The sequence below is a fragment of the Anas acuta genome, chromosome W, assembly GCF_963932015.1.
Source record: "Anas acuta chromosome W, bAnaAcu1.1, whole genome shotgun sequence".
Taxonomy (NCBI): domain Eukaryota; kingdom Metazoa; phylum Chordata; class Aves; order Anseriformes; family Anatidae; genus Anas; species Anas acuta.
The window spans coordinates 3,959,449-3,980,761 of record NC_089016.1 but is presented as its reverse complement, the minus strand read 5'-3'; the positions used below and the strand labels follow the sequence as shown (position 1 = coordinate 3,980,761).

Below are 21,313 nucleotides of genomic sequence, written 5' to 3'. Positions count from 1 at the left end.
TGCAGGCTTCTGGGTTTGCCCTCTGAAGCCCATTTTTTTACTGTCACGCTAGTAGGGAGGCCAGCTCTGACACAGGGCTGCACATTCCCTGCTGCAGCCTACGGCCACACGGGTGCCAATGTAGAGACAACAGGACTGTCACCAAGGTGCATGAGATCCAAGGGCTAACAGAAATGGCAAGGAACAAGTGAAGACTGCGGAAGTGAAATGAGAGCAGCAGTGAAAAGACCACATCCTGCTGCAGCCATGGCTCTAGGGAAGCAGCAGACCCAACCTGAAGGCAGCAGAGAGGCAGAGCCCAGCGGACAGTGAGGGGCAGCCCCAAGGGAGGCTGCTCCTCCCTGTGGCAACTGGTCTCTTGGCTCTAAGTCCCTCCTGCATGCTGGGGCTGCTCCCCCAGCTCAAGAGGAGAGGGGTAAAGACGGCAGAGGAGACCAATGAAGTTCTCATGGCTTCTTTATTATCTATATCTGTACAAGAGACCCAGTCATAGGTCCCTAAAGTGATTGGCTCAAAGTAAAGAAAAAAAAATAACACGTAGGAGGCTAAGAATAAGATTACTTAAATTAAAATAAATAAATAAATAAATAAAAATGAAGAAAATAGCAATAAGAAATAAAAAAGGAGTGATAGAGAAAACAAAAGATTTTCCTCATAGTTTCTCAAACAATGTAGGAAATTTAAGGTACATTATTGATTCTGAAGAAGCATGTATTCAAAGAATTTCCAGACTGCATCCTTGAGCACCTTGTTCCTCATGCTGTAGATGAGGGGGTTCACTGCTGGAGGCACCACTGAGTACAGAAAAGACACTACAAGATTTAGAGTTGGGGAGGAGAGTGAGAGAGGTTTCAGGTAGGCAAACGTGATGGTACTAAGAAACAGGGAGACCACAGTTAAGTGAGGGAGGCACATGGAAAAGGCTTTCTGCCGGCCGTGCTCAGAGGGCATCCTCAGCACAGCTCTGAAGATCTGCATATAGGAAAGCACAATGAAAACAAAACAAACAAATGCTAAAGAAATACTGAAGAGAAGTGCCCAGACTTCCCTGAGGTAGGCATCTGAGCAGGAAAGCTTGAGGATCTGGGGGATTTCACAGAAGAACTGGTCCATGGCATTGCCATGGCAGAGGGACAGGGAAAATGTATTGGCAGCGTGCAGGACAGCATTGAGAACCCCACTGCCCCAGGCAGCTGCTGCCATCTGGGCACAAGCTCTGCTCCCCAGGAGGCTCCCATAGTGCAGGGGATTGCAGATGGCAACGTAGCGGTCATAGGCCATGATGGTGAGAAGGGAATACTCTGCATCAAAAAAGAATAAGTAAAAGGAGACTTGAGCTGCACATCCTTCATAGGAGATGGATCTGAAGTCCCAGAGGGAATTGGCCATGGCTTTGGGGACAGTGGTGGAGATGGATCCAAGGTCGAGGAGGGCGAGGTTGAGGAGGAAGAAGTACATGGAGGCGGTGGTCGCAGGCTACAGCAGTGAGGATGAGGCCGTTGCCCAAGAGGGCAGCCAGGTAGATGCCCAGGAAGAGCGCAAAGTGCAGGAGCTGCATCTCCCGCGTGTCTGCGAATGGCAGGAGGAGGAACTCGCTCACAGAGCTTATGTTGGGCATTCTCTGACCTGGGACATGGCTGTCTGTTGGAGAGGAGAAGGTAAAACAGTTAGAACAGATTTATCCTTGGAAAACATTTTGCAAGTCGTAGAGCACCCTCAAACAGTGTGTTTCTCTTGGAAGCTCTCTTGCTTGAGCTGCGGCAGGTGGTGGCTGAGAGTGGCACTGGGAGGAGGGGCTGCTGTGTGTAATACACAATAAATGTTTGTTCATTGTCTTTTGTAAAAACAAGGAGTTCTGTTTGAGGAACGGGAGTTGTGAAAACTCCCTGCTGAAGTAAGGAGCTGTATAATGCTTAGCTAGACACTATGAAAATTCCTTTGCTTAATGTAACAAAAAAAGAGAACCCTCTCCCCTTCTCTCCTTCCGCATCTCAGTAGCCTCTTTTGTTCAAAATAACACTGCTGCAAAGTTCATGTAACCATCTCCTGATAAGTTGTTAAACTAGTGTATCAACATCTTGCCTTCCTGTCTCACGCTGGGCCAACATGACCAAATAAAGAAAGAAGTTGAACCACAACGCCGAGGAAGACTACGGCCTTCATCTTCACGACCACCAGAGGGACAGAGACGACCCCCTAGCAACAGTGCGCGCAGTCGCAGAATATACCAGGATGTGCTGCGTAATCCCAGAATTACCAAGATATAAAAAGGGACCCTGGGGGGGGTGAGGTGCGCGCCGTTGGCGGAGCCGAGACTCCCCGGCCGCCCAGCGCTGTTTTGCTTGCTGTTGCTTACTCAATAAATTCCTTTCTATTATTAATGCAATGCTCTCCGAAAATTAATTAAGGGGGCAACTTATAACACTGTGGGCTCCAGAGGAGTCCTTCGTGCTGTTTCAGGAGAGAAGCAAAAACATGGGGGAAACTCAAGTTCAGTCCACTTGTCAGATCCATGAGCTCTGCAGTGTTGTTGCAGACAACACATCTGAATAAGCGCAGAGCTGAAGGGATTTTGTTTGCTTGATTTTATCCCAGTTGCCTCTGTAACACTTAGCAGAGGTATTGGATGCTTGAACTCCCTGACTGTTCCTGTGCACTCTTGGTGAAATCCTGTGGGTACCGGGAGGCAAAGGGACTGTCCCTTGCTGAAGACTGAGCACAGAAGCTCTGCCTAGCAGTCCTGTTCTCAAAAGACCTGTTTCACCCCTCTGAGCTGCAGGACCATCCCACTCAGGTCCTTCCCTGAGAATAAAAATGGAGCCATCTGAGGGTGGAGAAGCCCCAGTCCATGTGCAGCTGGAAAGCATCCTCACCTTGTCTCTGTGAAACTCCAAGACAGAAGGAGCTTGGGAGCTACTCCTCACATGGGCTCTGCCTGCTGTACTGGCCATGCCTGCCGCACAGCCCACGGGCTGCAGGGGGAGAGAAGGCCACGGAGGGGCTGCTCCAGGGGAAGACGTCTGCACTGCAGGGCATGGCCATGAGGTGCCTGAATCCCCCCTGCCATGGTGTTTCTGGCAACAGCTCCTTCTGGCCGCCTGCCCCTCTCTCTGCTGCCTGCAGCTGTCCCTGCTGGGAGCTGCTGCTCTGCACCCACCTCTTCTTTCCCCCTACCCGTGCTCACAGATCCCATCCCACGTGGCTGTGCTCAGCACTGCCCTGCAGCACCCTGCCACCAGCAGGGCACGGCCAAAGGGCACCTCCATGGATGCAGGAGCTACGGGGCAGCTGACAGAGAGCCCGGCATGGCCAGACAGGGCAGGGTGTTCTGGGCTGACAGGGGGCACCTGGCTTAGGGCACTCCAAGGGGCTCCTGCCAGACTTCCTCACCTCACAGTGCAGTCCAGCAGGGCTCTCAAAGCCTACTGCATTGCCCACTGCCCTCCCAGAAATAAGACCCAGCAGGAGACCCTTCCAGGAGCTGCAGCTGCATGGCCCTGCAGCCAGAGACTTACCTTGTCAAGGGCTGTGCAGATTTCTCCTCCAGTCAGCTCTCAGCATCCTGCCACTCTCAACTGCCTCCAACCCCTCTCTCCTTCTCTCCTCTCTGCATGCCACCTGTGATTGGAGCCCCCAGCCCTGCTGCGCTGTGCAGAGGAGCTGTTCCTGGGCAGAGCTGTCTCTCTGCACCAGGGCCCTCTTGCCAGGAACTCCCATTGGGCCCAGGAGCCCGGCCCAGCTCAGCAGTAGAGGCCCAGCCCAAGCACTGTAATCACCCCTCTGGTGGCTTTGGTGATGAGCCCTCAAAATGCAGGCACTGAGAGCAAATTGAAGAAATCTCTCAAGAAGTCCAAATCAGATACAAGTTTCCTGGAGTGTCCCCCGAGGGCCAGCACTGACACAGCCTCTCTTGGAGCTCACTAGATCAGAACATTGGAGGCAGTGAGGACAAGGAGACAAAGGCAATGTGAAGGTGACACTGACGTGTAGACAAAGTGTATGTGTTTCACCAAGCACAAGGGCTGAGCCTTGAGATCCGGACCCTGGAATGGGCAATTCTTTCCCTTCACACATGGCTCAGGGCTCTTCCTGGGGTAGTAGGAGATGGGGATGTGCATTGCCAAGTGCAGGAGAATGGTATGACCTCTACCTGGTTCATGGGAGGGGCTGAGTAGACAATGAGGCCCTGGTGCTTTAACGATAAGCTGTCTCCTCATAGGCATCAGTGGCAGAGAGAACAGCCAGAGCCATGGACATGAAGACCCCAGTCCTGCTGGGACTTTCAGCCTTGCCACAGCCCCTGCTCCTCTCCACACCTGGCTGTCCTAAGGACTCCCAGACCTGCACCTCTTTCCCTGCTGGCTGCAGACCCTTGTGCATGTGGTGTCACTCCGGATCTGAGCTGAGTGTGACAACTCAGACCACCCAGCCAGGATGATGACACCAACGAATTATTCTTTGAAGAGCTAAGAAATACCTCAAGATCAGTTGCCCTTGTCCTGATGGGGAATTCAACTTGCCAGTCGTCAACTGTGATTACCACACGGCCAACACAAGCAGGTCCAGGAGGTTCCTAAAGCACCTTGAAGATAACTTTTTGGTTCAGGTGCTAAGGGAGCCAACTAGGAAAGGTGCCCTCCTAGATCTGTTGCTGGAGAACAGAGTGGGTCTTGTGGGAGATGTGGCAATTGGCAGCCATCTTGGTCATAATGACCATGAAGTTGTTGAGTTTGAAATTTTTGGTGACAGGAGGAAAACTGCCACCAAAACTTCAGTCCTGGATATGGGGAGAGCAGACTTCAGGCTGCCTGGGGAACTAGTTAGCAAGGTCCCCTGGGAAACTGCTTTTGAAGGCATTGGCGTCCATCAGTGCTGGTCAGTCTTAAGCGGTGCCTCCTAAAAGCACAGGATCAGGCAATTCCAAAATATCAGCAATGAGACTGTGGTGCTCTAATGATGAGCTGTCTCCTCATAGGCCTCAGTGGCAGAGACAACAGCCATAGCCATAGGGATAAATATCTTGGTCTTGTTGGGACTTTCAGCCTTGCTAAGTCCTTGTTCCTCTCCAGACCAGGATATCCTAGGGACTCCCAGACGTACACCTCTTTCCCTGCTGGCTGTAGACCCTTGTCCACGTCATGTCACACCGGATCTGAGCTGAGAAAGACAACTCAGATTTTCTTGGTGGCCGTGTTCCTTGTAAGGCAGCTCTGTAGGAAGCTGGCCTGGTTCCTGGTGAGCAGGCACCACTGCTCGTATGGCATCCCTCATGGTGCCCAGGCCCTCTTCCTCCTGGGCACAGCTCACTCAGCAGGGTCCCATTCTGCCCCGATGTGTGGGGTTCTTCTGTTGCAGGACTAGGCTTTTCTCCTTCAAAATGTCAAGAGGTTTCTGTAGGCAAAATCCTGCTGTTTCTCAAGGTTCCCCTGGATAGATGTTCCACTGTGTCAGCTGTTAATGTCTATAGGCAGATGGCTCACCCTGATTGTGCTGTCTCTCACAAGATAGCAGCATTGGCAGTTGCAGGAGAGTTTGGACAATACAGGAGTAACTAGTTGAATGGAGTTGCAGCACAGACTCGCAGAGGCTCGAGCATGGAAGGCTGCCAGAGTCCACCTTTTCTGTGCTTCCTTCTCATGCCTTCTGTCATTTCGTTTGGAGCTTTGTCTTAAATCTTGGAAGGCTTTGCAAGGACAAAAATAGAAGGGCCAAAGCCTAACTGGAGATCAGTCTGGCTGTTACCATCAAAGACAATAAAAATGGTTTTAGAAATACACAAGAAGGGGAGGATTAAGGAGAATCTTCATACTTTATTGGATGTGGAGGGAAACATTTTGACAATAGATGAGAAAAAGACTGAGGTATTTAATGCCTTCTTTGCCTCAGTCTTTAGCAGCAAGGCCAGTTGTTCCCCTGGTACTCAGCCCCTGAGCTGGTATATAGGGACAGGGAGCTGACAAAGGGGTGACACTTTTCACAACTTCTTCACTCTCCCTTTCTCCTTCTCCTCCCCTTTCTCTTCCAGGCTAGTTACAAGAGCTTCAAAGCTTTCAGTATCCTAGGGATGGTCAAACCAGCCTGTTCCTATTGTGATGTCTCCTGAATGTGCTTCATCTTTTGTTTAAGGTTAAACAAGTACTTGAGAGTGCCATCCAGAAGTCTGCCCCAAGGCAGGAGATTTAGTAGAGGCTAGGAGTATGGGGGGATATTGGCAGGCACCTAGAGTAGTGGGCACATTCAATGCTTTGGAACTTCACCCCTGAGCAAGTGCAGAATCCTAAAAAAAATGGTGAAATGCATGAAAAAGGGTTGTGAAAAGACACAAATCACTGCAAAGAGCTGGGGCTTTTCCTATGTATAGAAGACACAGCCAATGCTACTCCAAGTCCAGTGACAGGCCCTCCCGCAACTCCACCCTGCATGACGGTTCCTGCAGCCACTCCAACCCCTGTGACAGGCCCTGCATCCACTCCAGCCCCTCTGATCCTCTGATGGGCCCCATGGCTGGGCCAGAGAACCAACCTGTGCCACTATTGGTTACACCTATATGCAAGAGAAAAAAGTGGATGAAAAAAAACCTTTTTTTTTAAAATATCCTTTTTTAAAAAAAAATCTTTTTTTTTTTTTTTAAAAAAAAAAAAGGAAAGAAACTCCTATGCAGACAAGAAAGGAGGAAGAAGACAAGGAATGCTTTGACAAAGTTGGGCCATCAAGGAAGAAGGAGGGCAAAGAGGAAGAGATCAGAACAGCATCAGTAACCTATCCCAGATTTGTGAAAAAATGTCAGTCATCATCTAGATGAGCACATTGTCACTTGGCTGCTCCAGTGCTGGGAGAACAGGGCCAATAGCCTGGAATTAGAGGGCAGAGAAGCCAAGCAGCTGGGATCCCCCTCTAGGGAAGGGGTGATGGACAAAGCAATTGGCCCTACCATTTACCATGGACTGACCCAGACTGCCCTGCAATGGGGGAAGCTCCTGGGCACCTGCAATAGCTTGGTGACATCATTATGTGGGGCAACAGAGCAGAAGAAATATTTGAGAAAGGCAAAGAAATAATCCAAATCCTTCTGAAAGCTGGTTTTACCCTAAAACAAATGTCAAAGGACCGCAACACTTGATTCCCATGCAGGCTGGCCAGGGCTGGGGGGACCACTGATCGAGGACAGGCTGGGCATTGGTCATTGGGTGGTGAGCAATTGTATTGTGTATCACTTGCTTTGTACACAATTATTATTGTTGTTATTGTTGTTGTTATTATTATTATTAATCTCTACCTTATCTGTCCTTTTAAACTGTCTTCATTTCAACCCATGAGCTTTACAGTTGTGGAGCTGCAGGGGCAGTGAGCTAACAGCTGTGTGGTGCTGAGCTGCCAGCTGGGTTAAACCACAACGTCATGTTTGACAACTGCACATCAATAGCACAAATCACACTTCTAAAATCAGTCTCTCCCATGTTCAGCAAGGAGCAGTCGCTGATGACTTCAGTCTGCTTCAAACACCACACCCCAGCAGAGACCCCGATGACTTCAGGAACTGTCAGCCCTGAGGCCTTGGGGACACCTCGAGGGAGCCCAATGGCACAGGGCAAGTGATACCATGGTCATGTGCTGTGCTGCTGAGCTGGGCCGGGCTCCTGGGCCCAAGGGGAGCTCCTGGCAAGCGGGCAGCGCTGCAGAGAGACAGCTCTGCCCAGGAGCAGCTCCTGTGCACAGCGCAGGCTCTGACCGCAGGTGGCACAGGGAGAGAAGGAGAGAGGGCTTGGAGGCAGTGAGGAGTGCAACAGAGGGCAGCGTGTGGCAGGACAGATCTGCAGACTCTTGACACCGTGAGTCTCTGGCAGCAGGGCAATGCAGATGGGGTTTCCAGAGGGATCTTCTACAGCTGGCACATCTGATGGGTGATAGCTTCTCTCAGGATGGCTCTTTCTGTTTCTCCTGATGCTGTAGATGCTGTAGAGAAGGGCATTTATGTTTGGATTTTTCAAGAGGGAGACAAAGGCAGGGGCTACCCAAAGGGTAAGAATTTTTCTGCAGTCTGTGCTTGCAGATTCTTACAGTGGAGGGGAGGCAGGTTTTATGGTAATGGGTTGTCAGGATTGTACAGGAGACTGAGACTCCCGGAACATTGCACTGAGAGATCAATGTATCAGCAATGAACTTGATGAACTGCCCTCTGCCACCTCATCTTAAAGACAGCACCAACATTATGTTTGTGATCTCCTCAGGCTGCAACTGAGCTGACATAGATGCGTCTCCCAGCAGGGGCATGGGCAAGGCAGGTGGTGAGAGGGAGCTGCTGCCAGAAATGTTGTGTGAGGGAGGGCTCAGGCACCTCCCTGCCACCCCCTGCAGGGCAGGCCCCTTCCCTGGGACACCCCCTGCTCTCCTCTCGCAGCAGCAGAGCCCACAGTGTTCCAAGCATGAGCTGCCTCCCTGTATCCAGAGCTGCAGCAGAGGAGGGTCTGCTGAGTGTCTGTCTGTCTCTCCCTGGCCTTGCCTCCCCTGGCAGCAGCAGGCTGGCATTCCTCCTGGCTTCTCCAGCTGGTTGTGCTGCTGCTGATCTTGTTTCCAGGCTGGCTGGGGATGGGGGTTTCACATGCCCACGGAGTGAGCCCTTGGTGTGCCTGGGGGAGGGGAGTCTGGGAACAGGCTGAGTGGTCTGGCTTTCTGCCCTTTGAGCCTGGATTCCTGTGCTCACAGCAGTGTCTAGGTTCTTTTCAGGTGAATCTGACTGCAACTGTCCTGCGGTTCAAAGAGATGTCAGAACAGGGCAGCTGTGACCAGCCCTGATGGACAGACCAGCTGTCCTCTCTAAAGGACACTCTACGCTAAGGGGACAGTCCCTTTGCCTCTGAGGATCCACAGGGCCTTACTTGGAGTACAGCAGAAATATCAAGGATTTCTGACTTAAAGCAGCCCTCAGCTGTGTTGGGGCAGCAACAACAAAAAATACAAACAGCAACAACAAATCATCACAGCCCTGCTCATCAATTGGTTGAACTATGAGCAAAATTGCAGCAAAAATCTTTGATATCAGGTGTGAAGTAAATCTGAGATAATACCAAGTTCCTCTTTACCTCTGGCACTCTGGCAGGACTGACTCTTTCATTGCCCATAACAAAGTCTCCTGCTACCAGGGACACTCTCAGGCAGCACCAAGGAGAACTCTTGAAAGGGACCTACCAAATGTCTGCCTGGAAGAGGACTTTTTTTTTTTTTTTTTTTTTTTTTGAGGGGGGAAAAGGGGGAAGGGAGGCAGGAATTAAACGAGAAATGGAATGAGTTTTCCTCTGATAAGTCTGTGGTACATTATTTCTGTCTTTCTCTTCCTTGGGCTGGACCCCATGCTTATAAAGAGCAGATGTCCAACAGAAGCATCATCATTGAATTCCTCCTCCTGGCATTCGCAGACACATGGGAGCTGCAGCTCCTGCACTTTGCGCTCTTCCTGGGCATCTACCTGGCTGCCCTCCTGGGCAATGGCCTCATCCTCACCGCCGTAGCCTGCGACCACCACCTCCACACCCCCATGTACTTCTTCCTCCTCAACCTCGCCCTCCTCGACCTGGGCTGCATCTCCACCACTGTCCCCAAAGCCATGGCCAATTCCCTCTGGGACACCAGGACCATTTCCTATGAAGGATGTGTTGCACAGGTCTTACTGTTTCCCTTCTTTATCACAGCAGAGTTTTCCCTTCTCACTGTCATGTCCTATGACCGCTACGTTGCCATCTGCAAGCCCCTGCACTATGGGACCCTCCTGGGCAGCAGAGCTTGTGCCCAGATGGCAGCAGCTGCCTGGGGCAGTGGCATTCTCAATGCTGTCCTGCACACTGCCAATACATTTTCCCTGCCCCTCTGTCATGACAATGGTGTGGACCAGTTCTTCTGTGAAGTTCCGCAGATCCTCAAGCTCTCCTGCTCAGATGCCTACCTCAGGGAAGTCAGGGCACTTGTGTTTAGCTTTTCTTTAGGCTTTGGTTGTTTTGTTTTCATTGTTATGTCCTATGTTCAGATCTTCAGGGTTGTGCTGAGGATGGCCTCTGAGCAGGGCCAGCTCAAAGCCTTTTCCACATGCCTCCCTCACCTGGTTGTGGTCTCCCTGTTTGTCAGCACCATCATGTTTGCCTACCTGAAGCCCCGCTCTATCTCTTCCACATCCCTGGACTATGTGGTGGCAGTTCTGTACTCGGTGGTGCCTCCAGCAGTGAACCCCTTCATTTACAGCATGAGGAACCAGGAACTGAAACATGCCCTGTGGAAATTGATGTCTTGATGTGTTTCAGAAGAAATTATTTTTCAACTAACTTCTGCAAATGATTCATAATGTCACTTTTTACGGAAAGAGCCAATATTCTCTTCAATATTCTTTTTTTTTTTTTTTTTTTTTTGGTGTTTGTGTGTGTGTGTCTTTGAGTATGTGTTTTTAGTACCAGCATTTTTTAGTTTTAATTCAGCTGTTGCCCAATAAAATATCATTATTTGTCCCATTTCCAATTCAGTATGCACATGTTGAGTGTATGTACTAAGATTCTGTACCCGAGGAGCCATCTATGAATTTAAACAAAATAAATGAGCCCACACTGCCTTCTTTGTCTGACGTCCTTCCTCTGAGACCTGTTCTAGCTCTGCAAGGACAGTGCCTGTGTGCAGGGGTGCAAAGGATAAGAGTCCCATCCCAGTAGCACAGCCAGGGAGCATCAGCACTTGGATCAGCAGGGGGAGTGTGAGCCCAGGAAACAGCAGTGAATGGAGCCTGCAGAGTGTGAGCCTATCCCAGGTGGCCTGACCAGAGAGCTCAAGTGCTCAATCTGGTGTGAGCAGGCAGAGGAGAGCTCTGCAGCCCCAGGGCACGCATCAGACCTGGCAAAGGAGTCCAGCGAGTGATTCATTGCAGCCCTGGGGCAATGGCAGTGACCCCATGAGCTGGGTCTGCCTCCCAGCCTGCCCAGCATGGCCCTGCAGAGTGTCCCCCTGCCCCGGGTACCACAGCCGCCGCGCTCTGCAGAGTAGCACTGCCAGCTGTGGCTGGGGCTGGGAGGGCACTTCCCCTCAGTGTCTTCTAGGCCAGCTTCAGGATCATGGGTTCTGGTTGTCAGCGTGATCTTCACTGTGCAGAAGGAGTTGAGAGACTGGAAACAGGCATGGGGCTTGAACACTGCCTGCAAGGTCCCTCCTGCCCTAGCACCTCCCAGGACTGGCACGGAACTGGTTCCCATGCATCAGAGAGGCTGGGAGTCCAGCAGCAGTGCCATGGGCTTGAAGGATCACAGCCAGCTCTCTTCTACCTGGGCAGATCCTTGCCCAAGAAGGGGATGTTTTGTAGGTATGCTATTACAAGGGCAGTGGTGCCTCAGAAGCTCTAAGTCCAGTAGGACACGAATGGCTGTTAAATGGCCTGTAAGCTGACTCCTCTCTGAAGTAGCCAACAGGTCATCCCTTGACTTCTGGCTGGGATCTATGCCTTTAGGCTCACATCTGCCAGTGTCTGTGATAGGCCAGCAGATGCACCTGCTTTGCACATAGTTTGTGAGATCCTCTCTTCCTAAGTACCTGGCAGGCCCCATAGAGGAAGAGGTCTTGGATAGCTGTTGTCATGTCAGAGGTTTCAGCTTTGCCCAATTCATCCTTCAGGGCTGTTTTCAGTTTTCTACAAAAAGGGGGCCATTGCCTCCCAGATGCCCGGGGGAACATAAAGCCTGCATGAGAGCCTGGAAGAAGTTACCCCAGGTCCATAGGAACCATTCTCTAACCAAAACTTGTAGGCAGGAAGCGCACTTTTGTGGTGTTGCAGAGCTGTGGGCACATTATGCTGGCTGCTCCTACAGACGTTGGTGTCTTTCTCCATGCTGGCTTAGGAGCTGTTTCTTTCTCAGACATGGACTAGCCTGCAGAGGTGAGACAGATACTCTAAATTCATGAAAGCCAATTCATGAAAGTCATTGAAAAGCTGTCCCTAAAAAGATGGCTGATATGGGAAGTCAGGAAAGCCTGGCCAGGAGAGATGAGAGAGTTTGGGGAGGGAAGAGGAGCTTGGATAGCAGAAAGATTTTGAAGAGGTAAGAAAGTTCAAGTAATGTTGATCCCACTGCAAAACTGACTTAAAGCAGTCATGTAAGAGTCTCTTAACCTTTTTTTAATCTGTAACATTAATCACTAAACCTAAATGCTTATCCACACCCCGAGAGGAATACCCTACTGTAATGTTTGACCACAATATCCCTTGAAGCCAAACTTAAGTCCATAGCCCCTTTCCATTACGTTTACACACTTGCTCGCCCTGATCCCTGCCCTTAAGACTAACATTAAAATGTTCTATTTAACCCTAGTCTTCTTGCAGACCTAAACAAAACCCTAAACCACAGAGCTTGCCCTTACCCTAACCACAGACCTGACATCACAAGCAGAACAACAAACCCTCTCACTGTGAGGAATGTTTTAACAATTCGTGTCCATAAAGAACAGTCCTGTCTGCCTCTGGGCCCTGCACTGGCAATTTAATTCTTGAGCCACAGATGCAGTGTGTCCCATTCTCCCCCTCATTCTGGTCAATTTATCAAGTCTTCAGAAAATACTCCTCAAATTTATGAACCTGTTTGCTTTTGTTAGTCCGGACTTCTATTTCTAACAGTTACAGCCTTTTTTCCTGTCTTCTTCGAGATTAACTTGACACTGCTATAGGTGTGACTGTCCCTGTGAATGGCTGGTGAAGAATGTTTTAATTACTCGTGAAGTGTCAATAAGAAAGCTATTTGTGTTTGTATGAAGTCTTTGATGTCTGAGGGTTTCAGAACAACTGATAACAATTCGTGACTGTTATGGGATACTATGCAAGCCTCTGATATCTGGCCAGGTGGCCAAGAGATTAAGAAGAAGAAAAAAGAATCTGAAGGACGGCTGGGAGACAAGACCTGCAGGAAAGGTTCTATAAACTTGGTACGGTGCCAAAGGAGTACAAAGGGGAAGAACGAGAAAAAAACTTGGAGAGGAAGACTACAAGCCTTCAGTATGAAAGACCCCTAGAGACCCCCAGAGGAGACTGATGCGCATGCTCCAGTAGGAGCGACTGGACCCCGGAAGCTAATTATAATAACCTGTTTTTTTCAGATGTAGTAATGAATATGTATGAGTCTAGGAGCATAAAAATCAACTACTTGATGTAACTGGTGTGCGTCCTGGTGGAGCAGAGACTCCCGGTGAACCCAGCGCTGTTTGCTTATCTCTATTCTTTTATATTCTTAATATTTATATTAATATTTTATATTAATATAATTAATTTTATATTAATAAATCCTATTTTTTATTTAAACCTAATTTGAATCCTGAGCCATTTCTAACATCACTAAACCTTTGCTTAATCTCTAACCCAGAAAGGTGAGCTCTAGTCCCTAATCCCATACATGAACAACACCCAAAGCCCCCATCCCTGTGCATTAACTTCCTCACATTCAATCCTTCTCCTAAGCCTTAACTTTAGGTGCTTGGCCCCTTGGGGCAGGGCAGGAACCGTGAGGTTGCTGTGCAGTCACATAGCATTCAAAGAGGAATGTGAGGGGCCATGGATCTGATCAACTCACAAGGAGGAGATGGGTGGGAATGCTCTGATGAGCTCAGCTCTGCCTCAGGATCTCCTGCCCTAGCAGGAGCAATGTGACTGTGAGGTCACTTCTGTTCTTGCAGTTGATAGGGCAGCAGCAGGAACGTGTCAAAGAAAGGGGCTGTGAGGTCACTTCTGCCTGAACTAGCTGACAGGTCACCTTTGACTTAGATCTGGGGTCTGTACTTTTTGGCTGACATCTGGCAGTGGCCTTGCTAGGCCAGCAGAAGGCACCTGGTTGGCATGCTGACTGTAGCATCCCCACTACCTACATACCCAGAAGGACCCAGACAGAAAGAATGCAAATTGCTTGCAGAAGAGATAAAGGATAATAAGAAGGGTTTTTTAAAGTATGTAAACAGTAAAAGGAAGACTAGGGTTAATGTGTATTCCTTGCTGAATGAAGCGGGTGTCCTGGTAATGGGAGATACCGAGAAGGTGGAGATACTGAATGCTTTCTTTGCTTCAGTCTTTGCTTCAAGGGCTCCCCCCAGGACTCCTCAATCCTGAAGGGAGGAGAAACGGTCTGGGAAATCTGTCTCATCTCCATCTGTTTGATGAGAGAGTGGTTCGGGAGCATCTGAGTGGGCTCAACGCACACAAATCTATGGATCCCAGTGGGTTGCATCCGCGTGTGCTAAGGGAGTTGGCAGAGATGATCGCCAAACTGCTCTCTATCATCTTTGAAAGGTCCTGGAAAACAGGAGAGGTGCCTGAAGACTGGAGGATAGCCAATGTCACTCCGGTCTTCAAGAAGGACAAGAAGGAGGATCTGGGAAACTACAGGCCAATCAGTCTCACCTCTGTCCCTGGAAAGGTGTTGGAACAGCTCGTTCTGGATGCCATCTCCAAGCAATTGGAAGAGAAGAAGGTTATGAGGAGTAGTCAGCATGGATTCACCAAGGGGAAATCGTGCTTGACCAACCTCGTTGCCTTCTATGATGGCATCACCAGCTAGGTAGAGGGGGGGAGAGCAGAGGATGTCATCTACCTTGACTTTAGCAAGGCTTTCGATACTGTCTTCCATGACATCCCGCTAGCAAAGCTGCGAAAGTGTAGGATAGAGGAGTGGACAGGAAGGTGGGTTGAGAACTGGCTGACTGGCTGAGCTCTGTGGGGATAGGACAAGGGGCAATGGTCAAAAAATGGAACACAGGAAGTTCCACACCAACATGCGAAAGAACTTCACAATGAGGGTGACGGAGCACTGGAACAGGCTGCCCAGGGAGGTTGTGGAGTCTCCTTCTCTGGAGATATTCAAGGCCTGTCTGGAGACCTATCTGGGCAGCCTGCTCGAAGGAACCAGCTTTGGGAGGGGGGTTGGACCCGACAATCACTCAAGGTCCCTTCCAACCCCTACAATTCTGTGATTCTGTGAAATATCTGAGAGGAGAGTTTCAAAAGGATGGAACTAGACTCAGTTCTGTCCAGCACGAGAGGTAATGGGCAGAAACTGAAGCACAGGAAATTCCGGCTGAATGAGGGGGCACACTTCTCCCCTCTGCCCCCCCTTCCTTCCCCAATCCCCTCTGCTTGTCCTCTGTAATGTGAAAACTCAGTAGAGATAAGTATGGCAAGTTGAAACGGCCAATTAAAAGAAGCCAGGTAGATAGTTTCACAAATTTACTGTGTGTAAAACAACGGTGATTCAAGCCAGAGGTGTGCTGGCTTTGTGAAAGGTTGCCAAGCACCTGACTCTGCAGAGTTATATAATTAATTATTTCCTTAAAAGACTTTTGTGTACTTTCTGTCTCCATGTGCTATTGTCTGGGCACACAAACATACAGATAACACCTGCAGCCCATGGGTCCCGTGGCAGAGCAGATCTCCATGTGGCAGCCTGTGGTGGAGCCCCCGCAGGAGCAGGCCCTGGGCCAGAGCTGCAGCCCATAGCGAACAGCCCATGGAGGTGCAGGGGATCGGGGGGAACCTGCCATCCATGGGGGACCCATGTTGGAGCAGTTTGCTCCTGATGGATGGACCCTGTGGTACGGACTAATACTGGAGCAGTTCTTGAAGAGCTTCTGGCTGTGGGAAACCCACTCAGGATCAGTTCAAGAAGGACAGCATTCCGTGGGAGGGAATCTGTGCTGGAGCAGGGGCAGAGAGTGACCGTGAAGGAGCGGTGGAGATGAAGCATCATAGACTAACCACAGCCCCGATTCCCGTGAACTACCTGTGAGGTGGAAGTAGGAGACAGTATATGTTGGGGGAAGGTGGTTTTAGTTTGCTTGTAGCTCCTCACTATTCTAGTCTTCTGGTGATAGCAACAAATTATATGAATCACCTTATGCTCATTTATTTTTGCCTGTGTGTCCTGGTTTCAGTTAGCACAGAATTAATTTTCTTCCTAGTAGCTGGTGGAATGCTGTGTTTTGGCTTAGGATGAGAAGAGTGCTGATAACACCCCGATGCTTTAATTGTTGCAGAGCAGTGCTTATACTAAGCCAAGGACATCTCAGCCTTTTGCTCTGTCCTGCCAACGGGCAGGCTGGGGGTGCAGTAAGAGCTGGGAGGGGACAGACCCAGGACAGGTGACCCAAACTAGCCAAAGGGGTATTCCATACCATCTGACGTCATGCTAAACAATATATAGGGGTGGCTAGCTGGGGGGAGGGGGCCGGACTGCTCGGGGTTAGGCTGGGCATCGGTCAGCGAGTGGTGAGCAATTGCATTGTGCATCACTTGTTTGTACATACTATTATTACTTTCCTATTATCACCATTGTATTATTATTGTTATTATTTTATTATTATTTTGTTATTATTATTTTCCTGTCTTATTAAACTGTCTTTATCTCAACTCACGGGCCTCACTTTCCATTTCTCTCCCCCGCCCCAGAGAGGGAGGGGGGAGGGTGAGCGAACGGCTGCGTGGTGTTTAGCTGCCGGCCGGGTTAAACCACGACAGTCCTTTTGGCGCCCAACGTGGGGCCCGAAAGGTTGAGATAACGGCAGATCTGACCAGAGTGTGTTAAACTAAAATTGGTGTAAGGATTAGACCTGCTTAATAGTCACTTGTCATAATGCTGATTGCTTTAATCTCAACTCTGCTGCGCCTGTTTTCCAAATTGAGTATTATAGTACATTATTTTCCGTATTTGCTCTCTGTCATGTTGTTTATCCTCTCCGGGCCCTGGTTTCAGATCATTATGGTGCTGTGTGTTGTAGCAATGGCTTATGAGACGATGAAATATGTGGTCATGACTCTAACTTGTTATTTGTATTCAGTAACATCGTCGACTCTGTACTTTGGAAACTGTATCTTGGAAACTATTAGCAATTATACCTATTGTTTTTTTCCATTAGGGAGTCAATCTGTGGAGGGGAAAGGGGAGGATATTTTTCCTTACTTGCTTACTCTCCCTTTCTCCTTCACCACCCCTGTATCCTCCTGGGTCACTCTGCCTTCCTCCTTCACCACCCTCTTATCCCCTGAGCTTGTCACAATAGCTCTCCAAGATATTGAATATTTCTGGAATACTCAGAATACCATAGTCTTGTTGTTCTGCCTCATGAATGCACTTCAGGTTCTGCTTATAGTTAAACAACTACTTATGAAGCTCATCCGGAGATCTGCCCGGAGGCAGGATAGTTGTGGGTGGCAGGGAGTATGGGTGGATATGGGCAGGCATCTAGAGCAGGTGGCACCCCCAGTGTGTTGGAAATTCACCCCTGAACAACTGCAAAATCCTCAAAAACTGGCAGAATGTTTGAAAAAAAGGTGTCATGATTCTGGCAGTTCTAAAGTAACACAAATCATTATAACGTGCTGGGGCCTGGCTCATGCCTATCGAGCTGCCATTGATACTGCTATCAACTTAGTGACAGACCCTGCGGCCACTCCAAGCCCTGTGACAGATCCAACGGCCACTGTGACCCCTACGGTGGACTCGGCAGCCGCTCCAGATCCGGTTCCTGCAGCCGCTCCAGATCCGGTTCCTGCAGCCACTCCAGATCCAGCTCCTGCAGCAGCTCCAGCCCCAGCTCCTGCAGCCGCTCCAGCCCCAGCTCCTGCAGCCGCTCCAGCCCCAGCTCCTGCAGCCGCTCCAGTCCCAGCTCCTGCAGCCGCTCCAGCTCCAGCTCCTGCAGCCGCTCCAGTTACAGCTCCTGCAGCCGCTCCAGTTCCAGTTCCTGCAGCCGCTCCAGCTCCAGCTCCTGCAGCCGCTCCAGCTCCAGGTCCTGCAGCCGCTCCAGTTACAGCTCCTGCAGCCGCTCCAGTCCCAGTTCCTGCAGTCGCTCCAGTTCCAGCTCCGGCCGCTACTCCAGTCCCAGTTCCTGCAACTGCTCCAGTCCCAGCTCCTGAAGCTGCTCCAGCTCCAGCTCCTGAAGCCGCTCCAGCTCCAGCTCCTACTGCTGCTCCAGTCCCAGCTCCTGCAACTGCTCCAGCTCCAGCTCCAGCTCCTGTAGCCGCTACAGCTCCAGTTCCTGCAACTGCTCCAGCTCCTGCAGCCGCTCCAGCTCCTGTGGCCGTGTCAGAGAAACGAGCTGTAGCAGTGCAAGTTGACCCTGCAGAGGGCATTCCAACCCCTGTGGCAGACCCTGTAACAAAGTCAGAGAAACGAGCAGTAGCAGTGCAAGCTGCCCCTGTAGAGAAGGTGAAAATATGGTATAGAAATTCAAGTCGTTTAGAACGCAGAGAGTCTTCTGCCAATCCAGGTAAGGCTTCTGCCAAAACTAGGTATAGAGATGACGAAGATGATGACGACGCTGGGCCATCAAGGATTCAGGAGGAGGAAGATGAGGATGCCGAAAAAGCAACAGTAACTACCCGAAGCCTAAACGAGCGCGAGCTACGAGATGTGCGAAAAGATTTTGGTCGCTGTATAGGTGAGCAGCTTGTCACCTGGCTGCTCCGGTGCTGGGACTCTGGAGCCAATTGTGTGGAATTAGACGGCAGGGAAGCCAGACGGTTGGGATCCCTTGCTCGAGACGCCGGCATTGACAAAGCAATTGCAGATGGAGCACAATCCACCAGCCTCTGGAGGCGTCTCCTCTCAGCTGTGAGGGAAAGGTATCCCTTCAAGGAAGATATTTTATGTCTACCAGGCAAGTGGACCACTATGGAGAAGGGAATCCAGTACCTGAGGGAATTAGCCATACGGGAAGTGATTTATGAGGATCCAGACCTCAGACAAACATCCAAAGATCCAGATGAAGTCAAGTGTACACGACCCATGTGGCGGAAGTTTGTACGGAGTGCACCATCATCATATGCCAGCTCATTGGCAATAATGGCCTGGAAAGAGGATGAGGAACCCACAGTGGATGAAGCGGCTAAACAACTCCGGCAGTACGAAGAAAGTCTCTCCTCTTCCTTACAGGCCTGCGTCTCAGCTGTGGAGAAACTTTCTGAAAAGGTTCACCAACTTGAAGAGAATCTATTGTCCTCCCCACCTGAACCAACCAGTGTCCAACGACCGAAAGAGAACACCTGGGAGAAAACACTTTCTGAAAAGTTTCACCAACTTGAAGAGAGATTATTCTCCTCCGCACCTGTACAAAGCAGTGTCTCAGCTGTCAGGGGTAGGCGTTCACCCACACAAGGAAGACGATATGGTGGGTACTCACCCCGTGCCACCCTGTGGTTTTACTTACGAGACCATGGAGAGGACATGAGAAAATGGGATGGAAAATCTACCGCGACCCTAGAGGCACGGGTACGTGAGTTGCAAAAGAAAACAATCAGGAAAAAGGGATTCTCCGAAAAGTTTGCTGCTCCAACTTCCAGCAGACAATCCTTCAAACACAGAAACGAAGAAGATTCTGACCAGGATTAGGGGGGCCCTGCCTCCAGCCAGGGGGAGGAAAGGGACAATCGAGTTTATTGGACTGTGTGGATTCGATGGCCTGGCACATCACGCGCACAGAAGTATAAGGCTTTAGTAGACACCGGTGCACAATGTACTATAATGCCATCGAGCTATAAAGGACCAGAGCCCATCTATATTTGTGGAGTGACAGGAGGATCTCAGCAGTTGACTGTATTGGAGGCTGAAGTGAGTCTGACTGGGAATGAGTGGGAAAAGCACCGTATTGTGACTGGCCCGGATGCTCCATGTATCCTTGGCATAGACTATCTTAGAGGAGGATATTGCAAGGACCCAAAAGGGTTCCGGTGGGCTTTTGGTATAGCTGCCTTAGAGACAGAGGGCATTAAACAATTATCTACCTTGCCTGGTCTCTCAGAGGACCCCTCTGTTGTGGGGTTGCTGAGGGTCGAAGAACAGCAAGTGCCAATCGCTACCACAACTGTGCACCGGCGGCAATATCGCACTAACCGAGACTCCCTGATCCCCATCCATAAGCTAATTCGTCAATTGGAGAGCCAAGGAGTGATCAGCAAGACCCATTCACCTTTCAATAGTCCCATATGGCCAGTGCGAAAGTCTAATGGCGAGTGGAGACTAACAGTGGACTATCGTGGCCTGAACGAAGTCACGCCACCACTGAGTGCTGCAGTGCCGGACATGCTGGAACTTCATTATGAACTTGAATCGAGGGCAGCCAAGTGGTACGCCACAATTGATATCGCTAATGCATTTTTCTCCATCCCTCTAGCAGCAGAGTGCAGGCCACAATTTGCCTTCACTTGGAGGGGAGTCCAATATACTTGGAATCGGCTGCCCCAGGGGTGGAAACACAGCCCTACCATTTGCCATGGGCTGATCCAGTCTGCGCTAGAGCAGGGGGAAGCTCCTGAACACCTGCAGTACATTGATGACATTATTGTGTGGGGTGACACAGCAGAGGAAGTTTTCGAGAAAGGGAAGAAAATAGTCCAAATCCTTCTGAAAGCCGGTTTTGCCATAAAACAGAATAAAGTCAAAGGACCTGCACGAGAGATCCAGTTTTTAGGAATAAAATGGCAAGATGGACGTCGTCAAATCCCAATGGATGTGATCAACAAAATAACAGCTATGTCTCCACCAACTAACAAAAAAGAAACACAGACTTTCCTAGGTGTTGTGGGGTTTTGGAGAATGCACATCCCAAATTACAGTCTGATTGTAAACCCGCTCTACCAAGTAACCCGTAAGAAGAATGAGTTTGAATGGGGCCCTGAACAACGACAAGCCTTTGAACAAATCAAGCAGGAAATAGTCCATGCAGTAGCCCTTGGGCCAGTTCGAACAGGACCAGATGTAAAGAATGTGCTCTACACTGCAGCCGGGGAGAACGGCCCCACCTGGAGCCTCTGGCAGAAAGAACCTGGGGAAACTCGAGGTCGGCCCCTGGGGTTTTGGAGTCGGGGATACAGAGGATCTGAGGCCCGCTATACTCCAACTGAAAAGGAGATATTGGCAGCATATGAAGGAGTTCGATCTGCTTCGGAGGTGGTCGGTACTGAAGCACAGCTCCTCCTAGCACCCCGATTGCCGGTACTAGGCTGGATGTTCAAGGGAAGGGTCCCCTCTACGCATCATGCAACTGATGCTACATGGAGCAAGTGGGTTGCACTGATTACTCAGCGGGCTCGAATAGGAAACCCCAGTCGCCCAGGAATATTGGAAGTGATCATGGACTGGCCAGAAGGCAAATACTTTGGGATATCATCAGAGGAGGAGGTGGGTCGTGCTGAAGAAGCCCCACTGTACAACCAGTTGCCAGAGAATGAAAAGAAATATGCCCTGTTCACTGATGGGTCCTGTCGTATTGTGGGGAAGCATCGGAGATGAAAGGCTGCTGTATGGAGTCCTACGCGACGAGTTGC

General features: G+C 50.1%; 2 protein-coding genes across 2 annotated transcripts; one reads left to right on the top strand and one right to left on the bottom strand.

Annotated features, from left to right (window-relative positions):
- Window positions 1–690: 690 nt before the first annotated feature.
- Window positions 691–1,281, bottom strand: LOC137847510 (olfactory receptor 14A16-like). Its single transcript, XM_068665773.1, has one exon. The coding sequence runs from the start codon at window positions 1,279–1,281 to the stop codon at window positions 691–693; it is 591 nt and encodes a 196-aa protein (XP_068521874.1).
- Window positions 1,282–9,709: 8,428 nt separating this feature from the next.
- On the top strand, window positions 9,710–10,279 carry LOC137847508 (olfactory receptor 14C36-like). The gene has a single exon (XM_068665772.1). It carries the CDS (start codon window positions 9,710–9,712, stop codon window positions 10,277–10,279), a length of 570 nt encoding a protein of 189 aa, XP_068521873.1.
- Window positions 10,280–21,313: the final 11,034 nt, after the last annotated feature.